A 17,602-nucleotide genomic window follows, 5' to 3' on the forward strand; every position below is an offset into this window, starting at 1 on the left:
TCTGCATTAGATAGATACATGTGTCAACACGCTGTACCATGAAAAGGGTTTGTTGAGTTAATCTGTGTGTTAGCAGCTACCAAACAATGTAGTACTGGTGTCACAGGAAATTGGTAGGCCGTGAATAAAATAGATATTGCCTATACTGTGCATGTTAGTTGGAAAGATTACAGGACTGAAAAGCCAATAGTTATTTTTTCAGATACAAAAACAAAGTTTTATTTATTTATTGTTTAAGAATGTGACGTGTCATCCGATCTATTTAGGTACATAAGTAAATTAATGTTTAATTTATTTTTATGTTCAGAAGATCGATTGCACCGTTCATTTTTTTTCATTCTTTAACAAATGTCTGTATTTGAATGTCATTTTAAATGCGTTTAGCAAAAAATAATTAAAAAAAAAAAAAAAAGAATTTTGTTGTTTATATTTGTGTGTGGTTGAAATCACTCCTTGACAAATGCTTACTTTTTGCTTCAAAAAAGTAATTCCAATCACACCAAGTACGTGTTAATGTAGGCTCCCTTAAACTAAAAGTTACCAGGGTAAATTTGCAGAGTGATTTTTGCATTTTTCCAATAGTTATCCTGTGTATTTACCATGTTTAATATGCTGTGCCATACCTTACTGCTTCAATATGCAGCATTAAGTTTGCAATGCAGTCTTCTATGGTAAACGTGCTGTACTAACTGTTGTGATTAAGGTTCAGGTAATAATAATTCAGCAGGCGTGAGTAGCAGAAACTTGATTTTTATTTTTGCATGTTTTTTAAATCCACAATAACAATAAGCTAATTTTGATTGTCGTGTAATAGATATGTTAATGAAAATAATGAATACGGTTGCAATATTGATATATAGACCAGTGGTACTCAACTCTGGCCCTCAAGATCCAACCCACTCCAGATTTTTACTCCAAGAAGGTTCTAATGTGAATTCAAGCTGCTAAGAGGCAATTAATTAATTTCAGACCTGGTTGGAATAAAGACCAGCACTGGAATGGATCTCAAGGGCCAGAGTCAGGGTGGTTCAAATCAGGTTGCTTGGTCGCCAAATACGACCTTCAATTTTAATATGGCCAGTAGATTTTACTGTAAACTCAACATGTTGGCGACAAAGCATTTGCAGTATATACAACATCTCTGTTGCATGAGTGCTGCAGCGCTACAGGCCATTGAGTTTCCCTGACTTGCTCGGTTGATCATCTTAGGGAAAAAAAAATAATAATAAATAGTTGCCAGCAACTTTACGGCTTCCAGGACCAGTAACACTACCAGTACTAAACACTTTAGCAAATAATGCAGAATGCCAGTACCAGTACCAGTACCAAACACTTTAGCAAATAGTGCAGAATGGCATTTTTACATAGTAACCATGACCCTATGTGCACTTTGTTATGAGTTATAAGCCAGTTTTACATTTGACCTTTAGGAGAGGTCAAAGGTCATGGGCAATGATATTTTTTGATAGAGCATACATTAGTTACTATATGTGTTCCATCGTAACCATGACCCTGTCTGCACTCTAAGGAGTTATTAGCCAGTTTTGTATGTTGATGATGTCATCCAACGTGGCCGACCATGTTTTTTTTGTTTTTTTTTATTGCAGCAACTTCCCTTTACACCCTTTAAAGACAACCACACTGTGATCATATGTGCCAGTGGGTTTGTTTCAGTCGGACTAGCGGTTTGGGAGAAAAAGATCTTTGTAGTTCGTGATTATGCCTCACGTCTGTACCGTGTGATTTTGACATCATGCAGCATGGCCGCCATACTACACAACCTGTCAGCTTCTTACGAACACCAGTTAATCTTGGACATCCCTCAACAGCTATACCAACTTTCAGCACTCTGCAATAAGTCGTTTTCGAAAGACACATTTTTACATTTAGGCAAAAAAAATAAATTCAGTCCAATATGGCAGACAAACCATGTGACTCACGACATACGTTCTTTAGCATTTTCCACCTTCCCAAAGCATCTACCAACCAGGAAGAAGAAGAAGAATAATAATCATCATCCTCATCATCCTCATCCTCCTCCTCCTCCTCCTTCTCCCAGGGAAGCCTAATAATAATCCTAACAATTACAATAGGGCTCCAGCAACTTTGTTCTGGACACCTAAAAAAAAAAAATAATAATCCCAGCAATAACAATAGGTTTCCCAGCCATTCTGGCTTGAAAGCCTAATGATCCCAGCAATAACAATAGGCTTCCCAAGCCAGCATTGGAAGCCTAATAACAATTTTATTGAGAATGCGATAACCCCAGGTTCATGCAACAGTTGTGACGGTGGCCAAACGTGAGCGAGTGTTGTGTAAAAAATGTAGCATTTAATATCATAAATAGCAGAACCAACTCACTGCAATTTAAACTTGTTTTTAATGAAAAATAAACGGTAACGTAATCATAAGAGCTGTCTGTTACATGCTGTTAGATCAGGACTTCACTAACGCTGAGCAGGGGAGCTGCGTCATGCTGTTTCACATGTTACAACTAGGGTTGCCAACTGTCCAGACATCCGGTTTTAAGGGAATTTGTACGGTGTCTGGTCAGAACCACTCAAAAGTTGTGAATCTTGCTTACTCACTGTTCATTGCCGTTTTGGAAATTTCTGTTTTCGCTGAGCCAGTCCTTTCAACGCTCCACTTTTAATATAGATGGACAGTAATAGCTCCACGCTCCAGCAATTTACTGTCCATCTATATTAAAATAAATAAATAAATTATGCACAACACCCCGATTTTTGTAGTTTTTGTTTAAAATAAATTTATTTTAAAGAATAAACAGGAAGCAAAACAGGCTGTGAAGCTTATTTGACCGAAAGTACTTTACCAGTGTTATTGCAAACACTTGCACAAGCAAATGAGACAACTGTGTGATTTTTTGTTTTGTTTTGTTTTGCTTTTTGTTTCATACTTCATTTACTGTATTGAGATGTATTGTATTGTATCGTATCGTGACCCTCGTATCGCGATACGTATCGTGAAGACACTGCCGATACCCAGCCCTAGTCTCCAAGGGAGAAAGGGGCTTGGTTTTACTATAGAATATCCAGATACTATTGAATTGATATCATTTTGTTTATTTTTAATAATGTTACTAAATTTGTCTTTTTGTTTTTTACTTGTAGCTTCTTCCTGCAGCCTTGCAGATCGCTATTGAGGAGGATGTGGAATTCAGACAGGGCTTGCCTTTAGATTATCTCAGTTATATGGGAGTACAGAATTCTGAAAAGGTACTGTTTTTGTAATATAACAATTACACCTTCTGGGTGGTGTGCATTGTCTGTATCTTAAAATGATTCTGATATGGTGAATGCATTGTTTCATTTGTTGCATGTTTTGCATATTATTGCTGTGTGTGTGTATTACACAGTTGTGGTCAAAAGTTTACATACCCCAATAGAAATGTGTAACTTCTAAAAAAAAATTCAAACAAAGAATTTTAGGAAAAATCTTTTGTAGCAAAAGTTTTGCTTTGTGGATGAGGGAAAAAAGTTACAAGAAATAAATGACTACAATTATTTATTTCAGCATTTCTTTTTTTTTTTTTTTTTTTTTTTTTTTTGCAAAACTCCAAAAATGGTAATTCAAAAGTATTCATACCTTTTGATGCTATGATAGTATTGTCTACAAGGTGGTAGAAATTTCAATATGATAATGAAGAACCTAATTCTAGAAAAGTCTAGAAAATGCTGGATTGTAGGTGAACATTCATAGAGTATAAAAGGGTTAGGCATAGGATGATTGCTGTCATTACCAATAAGTGGAAAAAGTAAAGAGCTATCTGAAGACCTTAGGCAGAAAATGATTTATTGTCATAAAGCTGGAGAAGGATGCAAGAAGATTTCCAAGCATCTGAGTCTCCCAGTTTCAACTATTGTTTCTATTATAAAGAAGTACAAGACTCGTGGTACTGTCACAACGCTCCCTCTGTCTGGAAGAAAGAAGGTTCTTTCACCAAGAACAAGTAGAATTGTGAGGAAGGTTAATAACAATCCGAGATTGACTGCCAAAGATATTCAAAGTGAATTGGCTGCAAGTGGGACTGGGGTTTCCATTGCAACCATAGGTCGAGTATTGCATGGTGAAGGTCTCAATGGTCACCACTCTTAGGAAAACATCACAAGGACAATCGCTTAAAGTTTGCAAAATGGCATTTGAATGATGGCTATGAGTTCTGGTCAGAGGTTTTGTGGAGTGATTCAACAAAAATCGAGCTATTTGGTCACGCTGATAGTTGTTACGTTTGGAGAAAGTCTAGTGAGGCATACAAAGAAAAGAACACCATACCTACTCCTCAAGCATGGAGGTGGCAGTATCCTTCTATGGGGCTTTTGTTCCCCTAATGCCACAGAAATTTAGTTCCAATACATGGTAAAATGGATTCCATAGCATACCAAAAGATATTGACCAATCATCTGAAACCCTCCGCTACAAAACTTGGTTTAAAGCGCAACTGGACATTCCAATACAACAACGTTCTAAAGCACACATCAAAATTTACTTCAGAATGGTTAATAAATAAGAAGGTGTGGCCTAGTCAAAGTCCCAATCTAAATCCGATTTAGAATCTTTGGTACGAGTTGAAGAGGGCTCTGCACAAGAGAAGTCCTCGGAATTTGAATGAACTGGAACAGTTTTGCGTTGAAGAATGGTCACAAATTGCTAAAGAATCATGCCAAAAGCTAATTGAGCAATATCCTAATTGTTTAAAAGAGGTTATTATTGCTAAAGGTGCCTCAACTAGTTATTTTCCTTGTCAGGGTATGAACACTTGAATTGGCATTATTGGAGTTTTGCCAAAAAAATTCAGAAACAAATAATTGTAACTTTTTTTCCTCATCCACAAAAGCAAAACTTTTGCTACAAAACATATTTCCTAAAATTCTTTGTTTTTGAGATTTCTAGAAATTATAAATTTCCATTGGGGTATGTAAACTTTTGACCGCAACTGTGTGTGTGTGTGTCTATATATAGATATATAGATAGATAGATATATAGATATATAGATATATAGATATATAGATAGATATATAGATGTGTGTGTGTGTGTGTGTATATATATATATATATATATATATATATATATATATATATATATATATATATATATATATATATATATATATATATATATATATATATAAATAATATTATTATATATAAATATAAATAATATTATTATATATATAATATTATACACACACAATGGCTCTCAAAAGTATTCACCCCCCTTGGACTTTTCCACATTTTATTGTGTTAAAACATGGAATCAAAATGGATTTAATTAGGAATTTTTGCCACTGATCAACACAAAAAAAGTCCATAATGTCAAAGTGAAAAATAAAATCTACAAATTGTTCTAAATTAATTACAAATACAAAACAGAAAATAATTGATTGCATAAGTATTCACCCCCTTGAGTCAATATTTGGTAGAGGCACCTTTGGCAGCAATTACAGCCATGAGTCTATTTGGATAAGTCTCTACCAGCTTTGCACATCTGGACACTGCAATTTTTGCCCATTCTTCTTTGCAAAATTGCTCAAGCTCTGTCAAGTTGGATGGGGACCTTTTGGTGAACAGCAATTTTCAACTCTTTCAGATATTCTCAATTAGTTTGAGGTCTGGGCTTTGACTGGGCCACTCCAGGACATTGACCTTTTTGTTTTTACGCCTCTCCAGTGTGGCTTTGGCTGTATGTTTGGGGTCATTGTCCTGCTGGAAGATGAATCTTCTCCCAAGTCCCAGGTCTCTTGCAGACTTCAGCAGGTTTTCCTCCAGAATTTCTCTGTACTTTGCTGCATCCGTTTTGCCCGCTATCTTCACAAGCTTTCCAGGCCCTGACGCAGAGAAGCATCCCCATAGCATGATGCTGCCACCACCATGCTTCACGGTAGGGATGGTGTTCTTAGGATGATGTGCGGTGTTAGGCTTGCGCCAAACATAGCGCTTAGCGTTGAGGCCAAAAAGCTCTATTTTGGTCTCATCAGACCATAGAATCTTCTTCCACTTGGTCTCAGAGTCTCCCACATGCCTTCTGGCAAACTCTAGCCAAGATTTGATGTGAGTTTTTTTTCAACAATGGCTTTCTTTTTGTCACTCTCCCATAAAGGCCAGTTTTGTGACGCACCCGGGCTGTTGTTGCCGTATGCACAGTGTCTCCCAGCTCAGCCGTGGAAGACTGTAACTCCTTTAGAGTTGCCATAGGCCTCTTGGTGGCCTCCCTGACTAGTGCCCTTCTCGCACGGATACTCAGTTTTTGAGGACGGCCTGTTCTAGACAGATTCACAGTTGTGCCATATTCTCTCCATTTCTTAATAATGGACTTTACTGTGCTCCAGGGGATATTCAATGCCTTGGAAATGTTCGTCTATGCTACCCCTGATTGGTGCTTTTGAAGAACCTTATTACGGATTTGCTTTGAATGTTCCTTCGTCTTCATGATGTAGTTTTTGTTAGAAAATGTACTAACCAATAGTGGGACCTCCCAGAGACAGATGTATTTAACCTGAAATCATGTGAAATACCTTAATTGCACACTGGTGGACTCCATCCAACTAATTATGTGACTAAAGACAATTGGTTCCACCAGAGCTTATTTAGGTGTGTCATAGCAAAGGGGGTGAATACTTATGCAATCAATTATTTTCTGTTTTATATTTGTAATTAATTTAGAACAATTTGTAGATTTTATTTTTCACTTTGACATTATGGACTTTTTTGTGTTGATCAGTGGCAAAAACTCCTAATTAAATCCATTTTGATTCCATGTTGTAACACAATAAAATGTGGAAAAGTCCAAGGGGGGTGAATACTTTTGAAAGCCACTGTATGGAAAATTCGATAAAAATGAGGTTCACACCAATAACAGAAGAATATAAACAAATGTTTTTAAAAGAGCAAGAAATTGAAAATACAAAAAGAAAAACACTTTGAACCAATTTCTCTCCGAAGCATTCTTAGCAGCATTGACCGTTCCTGTGCAGACGTCACTATGAATGCAGTATTTTCCAGAGCACCCTTCACAGTTTATACACACAAAATAAATTCTCAGCCAAACAAAAACTGCTTAAGGTAAAGGCAACCAGGTTTAAGAGGTGTAACATAGTATATATAAAATAATGTGGTTCAGAATGTATTGCCACACACAAATGTCTAGCATTTATCTGAACAAAGCTTTTTGTGCATTTTAAATGCCTATTAACATTTTGCCAGTAATATTGGGAGCTAATATGAATACGGGCAGACAGTCGAGACTGGTCACTATATCAAGCATATACGGTACTTGCCTATTACACAAGCAGTCCTTTAAAGATGTTATTTAGCCAGTATAATGTGCTTTTTCGGTACTAGGATGACCCGAGAAGAACAGACTTCACTGAGAAACTGCAAGGTTTGATTAAAAAGCTGGCCAAGTTTGCACCTGTGGATGCTGCAGTGGATCAAAAAGCCAAAGATTTCCTACATGACTGCCTCCCCCCTGTGCTTACAGAAGGTATTGAAATGTTGCTCAACAAATTGCATGTTTGTTTTAGGCCAAAGTCCTACTTTTTATTTTTATTATAGTGGCACTAAATGTGACTGGGTCACAGAAGTGGCACAAGGTATTCAGTTTAATGTATTTCAGTGTTTTAATCAACAGCATTCCTGTGACATAATCTTTCATTCCAAGAGGGTTGTGGTAAAAGGCAACTTGTTGAAGATTGATTTAATTAACTATTTTTTGGGACAGATGAATAAACCCAGAATGACTGGGTTGGGATATTTTGTATTTATTGTACCCAACTCACACCCCTTGCTTACTAAATATATTGGTATCCCTGCATTGGTCGCCCCAAATAGCCAATTTATTACTAATGCTGAGTGACTGGTTTTGCTGTCAATGTGACTGGCAAGACAAATCCCATGGGCTTGTAGTGATGGCCACTGTCCTTGACAATATGATCAGTATTTGCCTGGTGAGGGAGAAAAAGTGATCCATTTGAATAGATACCATTGAGCTGATGCCTTTGTCACTGACCCAGAAATAGTAATAGCAGTTTATGCAAGGTGCTGTCAATGCAGTTTGATTAATGGCATGATGGTTTTAATTGGTAATAACCATATTGGATAAATTATTTGTGATTAAATAGATTCATAAAATTCACGTTTTCAGCTTCCGTTCTGACGCACTTATGCAGTTGGAATTTATGTGCATTGACAATACAGCTATAATAAAAACAATTCATGCAGCATACATTACATTTTAGCACAACATCTAAGATCTTACAACTCTTTTGGGGTCTGTGTTAAACTTTATTAAATCTAATTACATGGCCCCATCTCCAGTTCAACTGTTTTATAGACACCCACATGTGTTTTTATTTACAAATGCTGCTTTATGCCAAAAGTAATATTAATGTACAATATTGGTATTTAAAAATACCTGAAATTTGAATTTCTAATCTAGATATCTGTAAATCTGTCTTTTACAGAGGAAAAAGCAACTAGTGTTTTTGGCGTTCCAACGAGGTGGGAAGATGGAGATGCTAGAGATGTGGCTGTGCAGATAAATGGAAAGACGAAAATTCGACTCCTACGAAAAGGTGTTGCAAGGTATCTGTATAATTCTCTTCCAAATAACTTGTTCTTAGAAACTACTTCCTGAAAAGTAAGTCCAAAATCCCATATATTTAATGTTTGTGTTTCAAGTAGGGATTCAGCGGTTATGATTTTCCGAAACTGATGTGCATAAAATTCCAAACCGAACGATACAGGCAAGATAAAACCAATCGGAAACCAATTGATTTATTTATTTATTTATTTGTGTATTGAAAAAAGCGTTGGCAGTCTCCACACTAAGCCCATCTCACACGGTTCATGTTAACATCCCTTAATTTGAATATGGTAATATAAATCAAGTTATGACTATTTACATGATTTGATTCAGTTTCAGTAGGGATAACCATGGCTTCATACTTTGTCTAGGTGTTCAGGTTTATTGATGAAAGGTGCTGGTGCTAGTGCCTAAACCTTTTGTTAAAAAAATAAATAAATGCATCCCAAGAAGTGAAAAGCTGATGCTGGAAGTTTTTGTGTAATAAATAAATAAATAATGATTTTAAACTAACTAAAAAAGCCAAATCCAAAAGTATTGAAAGAAAATAATGTTATTCGAGGTCCCGAACCATTGCACAACTGGAAAAGCAGCAAAAGGGAAACTGTGGGAAAAATATCTGGATGCTTCTTTGAGCAGGTCAGTTTTTCAGGTAGCTTCATTTCTTAACTAGTCTGAACCTACACACAAAGTGAACTCTCGGCCTCCATATTGCTTGTGTCAGGAGAACAAACCAAAGTATAGGCGTTCTCGTTTCTGCATTTTTCTTTTGTTGTTGTTGTTCTTGCTGAACTTTTCCTTTTAGTGTGTTGTCTTCCCTATTCCCTCTGTTTGTTCTCAAGTGCGGTTCCCCTCTTTCACCGTCTGGTAGTAGGGATTTGTGTTAATGTGTCGCTGACACAAAGGGGAAGTGCTCTCTTAGCCCCACCCCCCTGCTCAGCAAGCAAATAAAAGCTGCACGTCATCTTCAAGAACATCGAAAAGACTGAAACAGCGGAGCTCTCAGCTATGTCTCCCCCAAGGATGCGACCCAGCAAATCCATGCATTCCTGTAGCAGCAGAGAGAGATGTTCCTGTGAAACCAGCTGCAGCTACTGCAGAGATTCTATCCTGTGCTGCTCAGCCACCTCCGTCCTAGGTCATGATGCCTCCGATGATTAAAAATGAGTTCTTCCAGTGGCTAAAGGATTTTGGGGATTCAAAACAGGATTGGCCTCCACAGTCTGTAGCCCCTGCGGCTGGTCCTGGTACCACAACACCTATGATTGCACGGGAGCAGTACTACCCCATGGATGCGCCAAGCCTGATGTACAATGACATCATCGACTCTGCCCCTGGCAATGACACTCCGGAATACACAGAAGGTCCTTCACCCCTATACATCAATACTGAGGATGTTTTGAGAAGGATTTCATCCTCTCTCAATACTCAATATTAATACCCAGACCAGTACAGAGAAGAACGATTTCCTTAGGATAATTGATGCAAAGGATAAAAAAGCCTGAAGGGCTCCCCTTCCATGAGGCCTTTTGGGGATATGGTGAAAATGGTGGTGACTGTTTGGGTTGGGAGCACGCTTGGCAGAGGCTCCGGTTCAGGGCATTTGTTCTGCAAAACAAAGAAACCTTTACATAAATAATATGCAGCTTTTAGCAGTCTTCCTGGCACGGAAATACTTTGCCCCAATTTTAAAACAAAGGGAAGTATTAGTTTTCACTGACAACACGACTGCTGTAAAATACATAAATCACCAGGGAGGCACAAAGTTGTGGGAGCTTTGCCTCCTATCCATGAAGATCTGGAAATGATGCAGGATATGGGACATCACAATACTGGCAACCTACTTGCCTGAACTCGACAACACCATAGGAGACATACTCAGCAGAGAGATGGTCCCCCATGAGTGGCAGATCTTCCCATATGTTTTACACTGGGTATTCAGCAAGCTAAGCCATCCAGAAGTAGACGTATTTGCCACAGCAGAGATCACCCAGCTGCAACTTCTATTCATTTAATTGTTTGAGCGCTGAGTTTTGAGGGACGGCCTTTTCTTGGCAGTGCCTGGGTGGTGTGATGCAGCTTCCACTTCCTGATTATTGATCCAACTGTGCTCACGGGGATATCCAAACACTTGGATATTATTTTGTACCCCTTCCGTAATATATGCATTTGTATTACTTTATCTCTAACTTCTGTAGAATGCTCTTTGGTCTTCATTTTCCTTCAGATTCACAGCCTGACCAATGATCCTTCAACAGTGGGGTTTTTATCCAGAAAATGTGACAGCAACTTTAATGCTTCACAGGTGGAGGCCAATGGTAAGGTAATTGTGTCCTCGTTAGGGCAATTTCTTTCATCGGTGTAAACGGGGAGCTTCCACAGCACAGGGGTTGAATACTTCTGCAAGCAAGATATTTCAGTTTTTTATTTTTCTTAATATTTCCCAACATAAAACCAATGTCACCTTACAATAATTGATTTTGAGTTTCAGTGTTTTAAAATAAAATATCAAACAGAACGAAATTTCAATGTACCATTTGTAATTCAGTAATATGAGTGAATTGGTCAGGGGTCTGAATACTTTTGCAAGGCACTGTGTGTGTGTGTGTGTGTGTGTGTGTGTGTGTGTATATATATATATATATATATATATATATATATATATATATATATATATATATATATACATTTTTTTTTATTTATTTTTTAATCTTGACAGACCACACAGTAAACCATATCGATGACTGAAAATAAGCACAAAAAATCACTGTAATACTAAGAATAACCATAGACGTACATTTCTTTTGTTTTAATGCGATGGGTGGGCCTGTTTCTGTGAGCAAAGTTATTTTAAAATTGGAGTTTTAAAGAACGGTTTTAGTTTACTTTTCATGAACACGAATTTACAGTGGGAGGAAAACTGACTGGTTTTATGATTTTAATTGATAATTATTATTTATTTCTTAGCAGACGCACTGCAGCAGAAACGTATATATGTGATTTAGTTACAATGCATCTGAGGTACCAGCAGTCGGAGCTACAGATCTCCAGCTATAATCTTTATTTATAAAACGGAATGTATGATGCTGCAAGCTGATTGGCTGTTGAGGATTTTTTACCCTGCAGTTAAATAGTACAATAACTTATTTTTGCCGAAGTTAGTTTTGAGATGTCTTTTTAAAGTTTTTTAAAATGAATGACATTCCTTTTGTCACATGTTTTCGGAGGCATGACTGTAGAATGGCTGGAATTACAAGAAGCAAAACCAAGAGACACACAGATTTAACAAGTCAACAACTTAATGAAATGGAAGAAATCTAAAATTCTTGGGCAGCTGGTGTTTTTATTGATTTGATGAAACATAAAGAAATGGTAATCGAGATAAAAACAGTGTCTTAAAAATGTAAATAATCTGTAATACTAATTCTATGTTCCACCAGCCGTAATTCGGCTGGTACTAAATTTTGTTATGTTAGCCTCACTGGTCTCAATCGCTCAGTAAACAGTGCTAACATTAAACCACAATGATTAGTTGTTAGTGACCAAGCATTTGAAAATGCCATTTATGTATTTTTGTATTGTTGTCTTCTCCAAGTCAGCGGTAGTAATGCGTGGATAGTGAACTTTGTCTGCCTCCTTTCTCTGTATCTTTTCATTATCAACAAATACATGACTGGCATTTTTAAATGCTTGGTCACTAAGAAGGCTAACATTGCAGGTTATGCCAGATAGGTTTACAGAGCGATTTGAGACCAGCACAGAGGCTTCATTTATTTTAATTAATTCCAATAAATAGAAACGTTGAAAACCTCCAGTTTTAATAATGTTTACAACAAATAGAACCTTGTTTGAATGATATATTTTTCTCCAAATCGGAAGGATATATAAAACAGTTTTGAAAAATGAAAACACTTTTTTTTTTTAATTGTATCAGTTTTATAAGCAGGATACCACTCCAGGGGTTGTGTTGCATTAACATACAGCTTTGTTGGTTGAAGGCACAAAGCTTAGCCTCCAACCCAACTACAGCTGTATGTTAATGCAGCACAACGCACTCCCTGTCGTGTGTTATCCCATACTATACGAGCTGCTATTGCGTGCATGTGAGTGCAATACACAAAAACTCCCTAGTAAAGAATACATTTTAGACACTCAAACTATATATGAATGAGTTTAGACCTTTTTTTAAACTTGGAGATATTCTCCATGTATGCATTTTATTTAGCTGAGTTTAAGATCTCAAAGGGATCTATAAATTATGCTGCCACTTCCTTTCTGTAATTGTGTAACCTTTCCACAGACCACTTGAAGGGAGCTGGTCTACCACCAGTGGTCCGCGGACCACAGATTGAGAACCACTGACTTAAGCATTTAACTGTTATTTTGCTCTGTGAGGACAGTGTTTTTGTTTAAGTATTTTATGTATTTTTGTATTCAAATAAACGGTGCCCTGCGTCTTTTTGAAACTGCTGTACTACCTGGTGTCAGTGGTTTTTTGGTTTCTGCTTCTGGCCTGACGTCACCACTCATCCACCCTGTCACATCCTCGAATTGGTGATTTTATTCAATAAAGCAAAGAGATATTGTGTTACATGATGGGGTTCAACAAGTACAAACACAATGTACAAAGTGTTTAAATACTGCACTGGTATGCGGGACAAGCTAAGTGTGTTATAGCAGTCTTGAATTAATGACTGCGTTGTTTCTGCTATTGTTTCTCTGTATTTTATATATAAATATGTAGATCATAAGTCATTTGTTATGTAACTGTACTGTATAAAGTTGAATTTGCCACTGACACTAGTACCTGGCAATGCTTTGTCATCCTGTACATGCAGACTGTGCAGTGAGGGAGAAGCTGTGATCCTGTATCACACAGTAGAAAATTCCAGAGTCTACCACAAGGAGGAGCCAAAGTTTTTTGAAGTAGATCCCGAGGTACGGTATGCAAAGACATTTAAGAGATTTAATTTTGTGTGTGTGTGTTTGCGTGCTCGCTGGAGTTCAAAACCCAGTTCAGATACTTTTTGTATTCCAACCTTGTAAATTATTTAAAAATTTAACTTGGAAAAAGTGTTACCTGGTTTTAAGAAGTTAATTGAAGAAGGGAGTAATACATGTACCAGGTTGTAAATAATTAGGTTACCATTTAAATACATTTTTAAAATTTTAGGACACTGGCCCATATTTAGTCTTTTTGTGCAATTTGCACTGTGTTTAACTACAGGAGGCATGAGCAGTCTTACTATATTACACTGTTCACACTTGTATCGGCATGGTAACATTTTTTCGGTTTAGAATACTCCGAAGCGATACCACTTTCTGTCTTTCCACTTTTCAACACCAGTAGAAGATCGATACTGTTGCGATATACCTGTCCACATTTAAGCTGTTTTTTATCGATACACCTACATCAGAGATATTCTATCACACCCAGATACTCAACTCCACTGATTCTGTATGGGGACCTCCGTCACGCTGCGTGCAAAGGGTTGTGGGATATAGAGAGCTTGGGAGAAGATTTTCTATTGAGAATCAATGGAGCTGCTTTGAGCTTATTTTATTGATGTTTTAAAATATATTAAAAAAAGACTTGAAGTCTATTCTTGCCCAGGGTGTCTTGACATACTGTAAATGCACTTCTGAACGCAGAAAACAGATGCGCGTTTCACACAGTACAATAACTTAGATTTTCCTACTCTAACTTATCTGTAAATATAGAAAAAACAGTACATTTAATAAAACAAGCAGGATGGAAGTAAAGACGGTCCACACTTAACTGTTCTGAGTCGCATAGCAACTGTACTGGTACGAAATGTGCTCTTGACTGGGTTTCGTATCGATACGGTTATACCGGTATGACACTGGTAACTCCAGTGTGAAGAGACATTTCGATACTGTTCCGCAATGATACTGGTATAAAAATGCAAGTGTAAACAGGGCTTATGACAGTTGTCTTGTCTCGTGAAAACTAAGATAATAAGACTGTAAACCCCATATGGTTTATACATATGTAAATTTTTACTACCTGTTTATGCCCTGGAGTAAACTGCTTTGTTTTAAAGAAAATGTATATTCAAGTGCCAAGTAAAAATTAAACCAGTTTTCTGTCCCAAAGGAAACCTAAACATGCTGTAATTTTTGTCCTAATGAAAATTATTTAATTGTTTTACAGCATACAGATAGTGTTGAGTTCCTGATCCATTCTTATCCCACATATGTGACTGTGGAGAGCCTTCCTTGTGAAATACCGGATGACAAGGTACACATGTGACAGTGTTTTCAGTGTTGAAGCCTTCCCTTGTTAGAATCCAAGGTAGTTGTAGAGGGTTAGATTTAATAATTCTTAACTATTTTAAAAATGGCAAATTATGTTTTAGAAAGCTTTATCAATTTGTAATGATTAAAAACAAGCAACTCAGGGCTTTTAAAAATAGCCATAGAATGTTTTATCAGTTAGTGTAACGCAGTCAAGTATGCTGTCCTGTAATGTATCCTATTTGGTTCTCCCTCCTCAAAATGCATGGGTATTGAAGTTCAGGTACAATAAAGCATAATTCAACTTCATAATTCAATAAATTTTTTTTTTTCATTGCAGATTTCCATAGCTGAGCTCTTATTTGAAAAAGGCCTTCTTCTCACTAAGAACCCCCTGCCCTCCTCTTGAGTGAATACCTTTAAAAAAACAATGTGGTATGATTTGCTAGGAGAATTTTTTTCAGTCAAAATGTTACTATTTCACTTGCCTAAAACGCTTATCTTGGTTTAAACATGGCCACGTGGTGGTGTATACAGTTACATTGTCTTGCTGTCCTACTGACTTTCTGAAGTGTTCATAATAAGTATGATTACTGGATGTAAAGCGATAGACACAAATGTACACCTGTATTAATATTGTTTATGCTTTTATAAAATCCAAAGTAACCTGGTCAGTTGAGTTCCCTTTTACTATTAAATACTCATGAAAGGCCCAGTCCAATGCGGTTCATTTGCAGTGGAATAAAATACCTCAATGATCAAAAATGTATTCTTACAATAAAAGATTTGATTTACTGTCCAGTGTCTATCTCCAAACTTCTTAATTGTGGTCATATACTGTCTGAGAAGCAGGATCTTCAAAACGTTGCTAATCCAATTTCCGCATTTGATCCGGATTATATTGTGAAATTGGGTTTTTCAAAATATCAACATGTGATCGGGATTATTGTGATCTGGATTTCGCTTTGGTAATCCGATGGCCATTTAAATGTTGTACTTGGTTTTTTCTGATTTTTAGAGAGGAGATCGGGATTATTTTTATCCTCAATATCAGCATCATTTTGATCCTACTGCGAAGGTGTATTTAACTTTTAAAATTTAACTTTAGGTATTTTGTTTGGATTTCAATAGAAAACACGCACTATGTGTCCAAATAGAATATTATAATTAGGGCTTCTGTTTTTCGTTTTTTAATTTATTTCATTTTTTGGTGCTTATTTTTTGCTATTTGAGTTTAATGTATATCTTTTTTCTGGGGCTTTCACTTTTTATATACTGCATGAAATTATTGTTTTTCGGTTACTTTCCAAAATTCTTGAGCGTCTCTTTCTGTCAATAGTAGTAACTCGACAGTACTGGCACACTTCATGTACCTTCTTTCCTTTGCTGTCTTCCACAGCGAAATCCTTCTAGGTCATGGGCATATTCTTCAGGGGTTTCTGTGTGTCTAGGCTTTTTTTTTTTTACATTCTGCCACAATTTGCAATTCTGTATTAAATTCCATAAGCATGTAAATACTCCCTATGGAACTGTAATATAGCTTAAATCTTGCGAGAAAGAACAATCCTCCGCTCCAGTAATTGTAATCTAATTTAAAATCTTGCACGTGCTGCCACTCGGTAGTTGGGGTGAGTTTTTAAAGTATTCAGAACGAATCAATGTGAGATGCAGGAAGGCGGGAATGCCATTGTGTTTTTTTTTTTGTAGGTTACTGTTTTTTTTTTAAAATTTTTATAATTAGGGCTTCTGATTTTCAGTTTTAACCGATAAAACACCCCCGATACAAAAAAAAATGAAATTGGTGGATAGCCAATAAACACCGGAAAAACTGGAAATGGTTAATCTATTCACGTTGACTTTACCTCTTAAAAAAATAAAACCTACTACAAAAATAATAAATGCATTTCCTAGTGCTGTTAGGCAATGTCCCGCCTTACTGACTTGTATCTATCAATGATTTGTACTGAATACTTAAACCCGCCCCGACTACTGAGTGACAGCACATTCCTACATTTCTATTGGAGACTGCATGCAAGATTTAAAACGAGATTACAATCAGGATGGAGGCTTGGTCGCGGGATTTAAAGCTGTATTACAGTTAAGGTACGGAGGATTTAAAACAGAATTACAAATTGTGGCAAAATGTAAAAAAAAAATGCCTACACACACAAAAAACCCAGAAAAATGTGCCCGTGACTATAGGGATTTTGTTGTGGAAGTCAGCAAAGGAAAGAAGGTACAATTCAAGTGTGCAAGAACTGTCGAGTTACTACTATACATATTTTGACAGAAATTAAACGCTGAAGCATTTTGGAAAGTAACCGAAAACACTAATTTCATACAGTATATCAAAAACCAAAGCCCTGAAAAAAAAAGATTTACATAACTCAAATAGCTAAAAATAGCACCGGAAAATACAATTTAATAAAAACCGAAAAACAGAACCCCCAATTTTATAATATACTTTTGTAAAAGGTTTTGTATCAATACTGGCAAATTAACAACATGTGTCTGATTTTAAGGAAAAACACATTTAGTGTTATAGCTTTTATCAAGAGCAGCTTTTTCAATTTATTTACATGCCCAACACAAATGTTTTTATTTGTTGTGTGTGTGCTGTGTAGCAATAAAGATGTGGGGGAAATTACTTATCTTTTAATGTGAAACATCAATGGAGAACCACAAAAGGATCCGTCGCTGCCCACCCAGCAAGTCGATCCTGTTGTGGTTCTGCTAAAGGTG

General features: G+C 36.6%; 1 protein-coding gene across 1 annotated transcript in view; it reads left to right on the forward strand.

Annotated features, from left to right (window-relative positions):
• riox1 (ribosomal oxygenase 1) overlaps positions 1–15,659 on the forward strand; it is a 40,614-nt gene extending 24,955 nt beyond the window's left edge. The window contains exons 10-15 of the mRNA XM_034018972.3: positions 3,132–3,236; positions 7,360–7,501; positions 8,481–8,601; positions 13,441–13,540; positions 14,778–14,864; positions 15,201–15,659. Of these exons, the coding sequence (XP_033874863.2) occupies positions 3,132–3,236; positions 7,360–7,501; positions 8,481–8,601; positions 13,441–13,540; positions 14,778–14,864; positions 15,201–15,269 (624 nt within the window). The 3' untranslated portion in view covers positions 15,270–15,659. The remainder of the gene's footprint in view (positions 1–3,131; positions 3,237–7,359; positions 7,502–8,480; positions 8,602–13,440; positions 13,541–14,777; positions 14,865–15,200) is intronic.
• Positions 15,660–17,602: the final 1,943 nt, after the last annotated feature.

The sequence above is a fragment of the Acipenser ruthenus genome, chromosome 6 (genome assembly GCF_902713425.1).
Source record: "Acipenser ruthenus chromosome 6, fAciRut3.2 maternal haplotype, whole genome shotgun sequence".
Lineage (NCBI taxonomy): Eukaryota > Metazoa > Chordata > Actinopteri > Acipenseriformes > Acipenseridae > Acipenser > Acipenser ruthenus.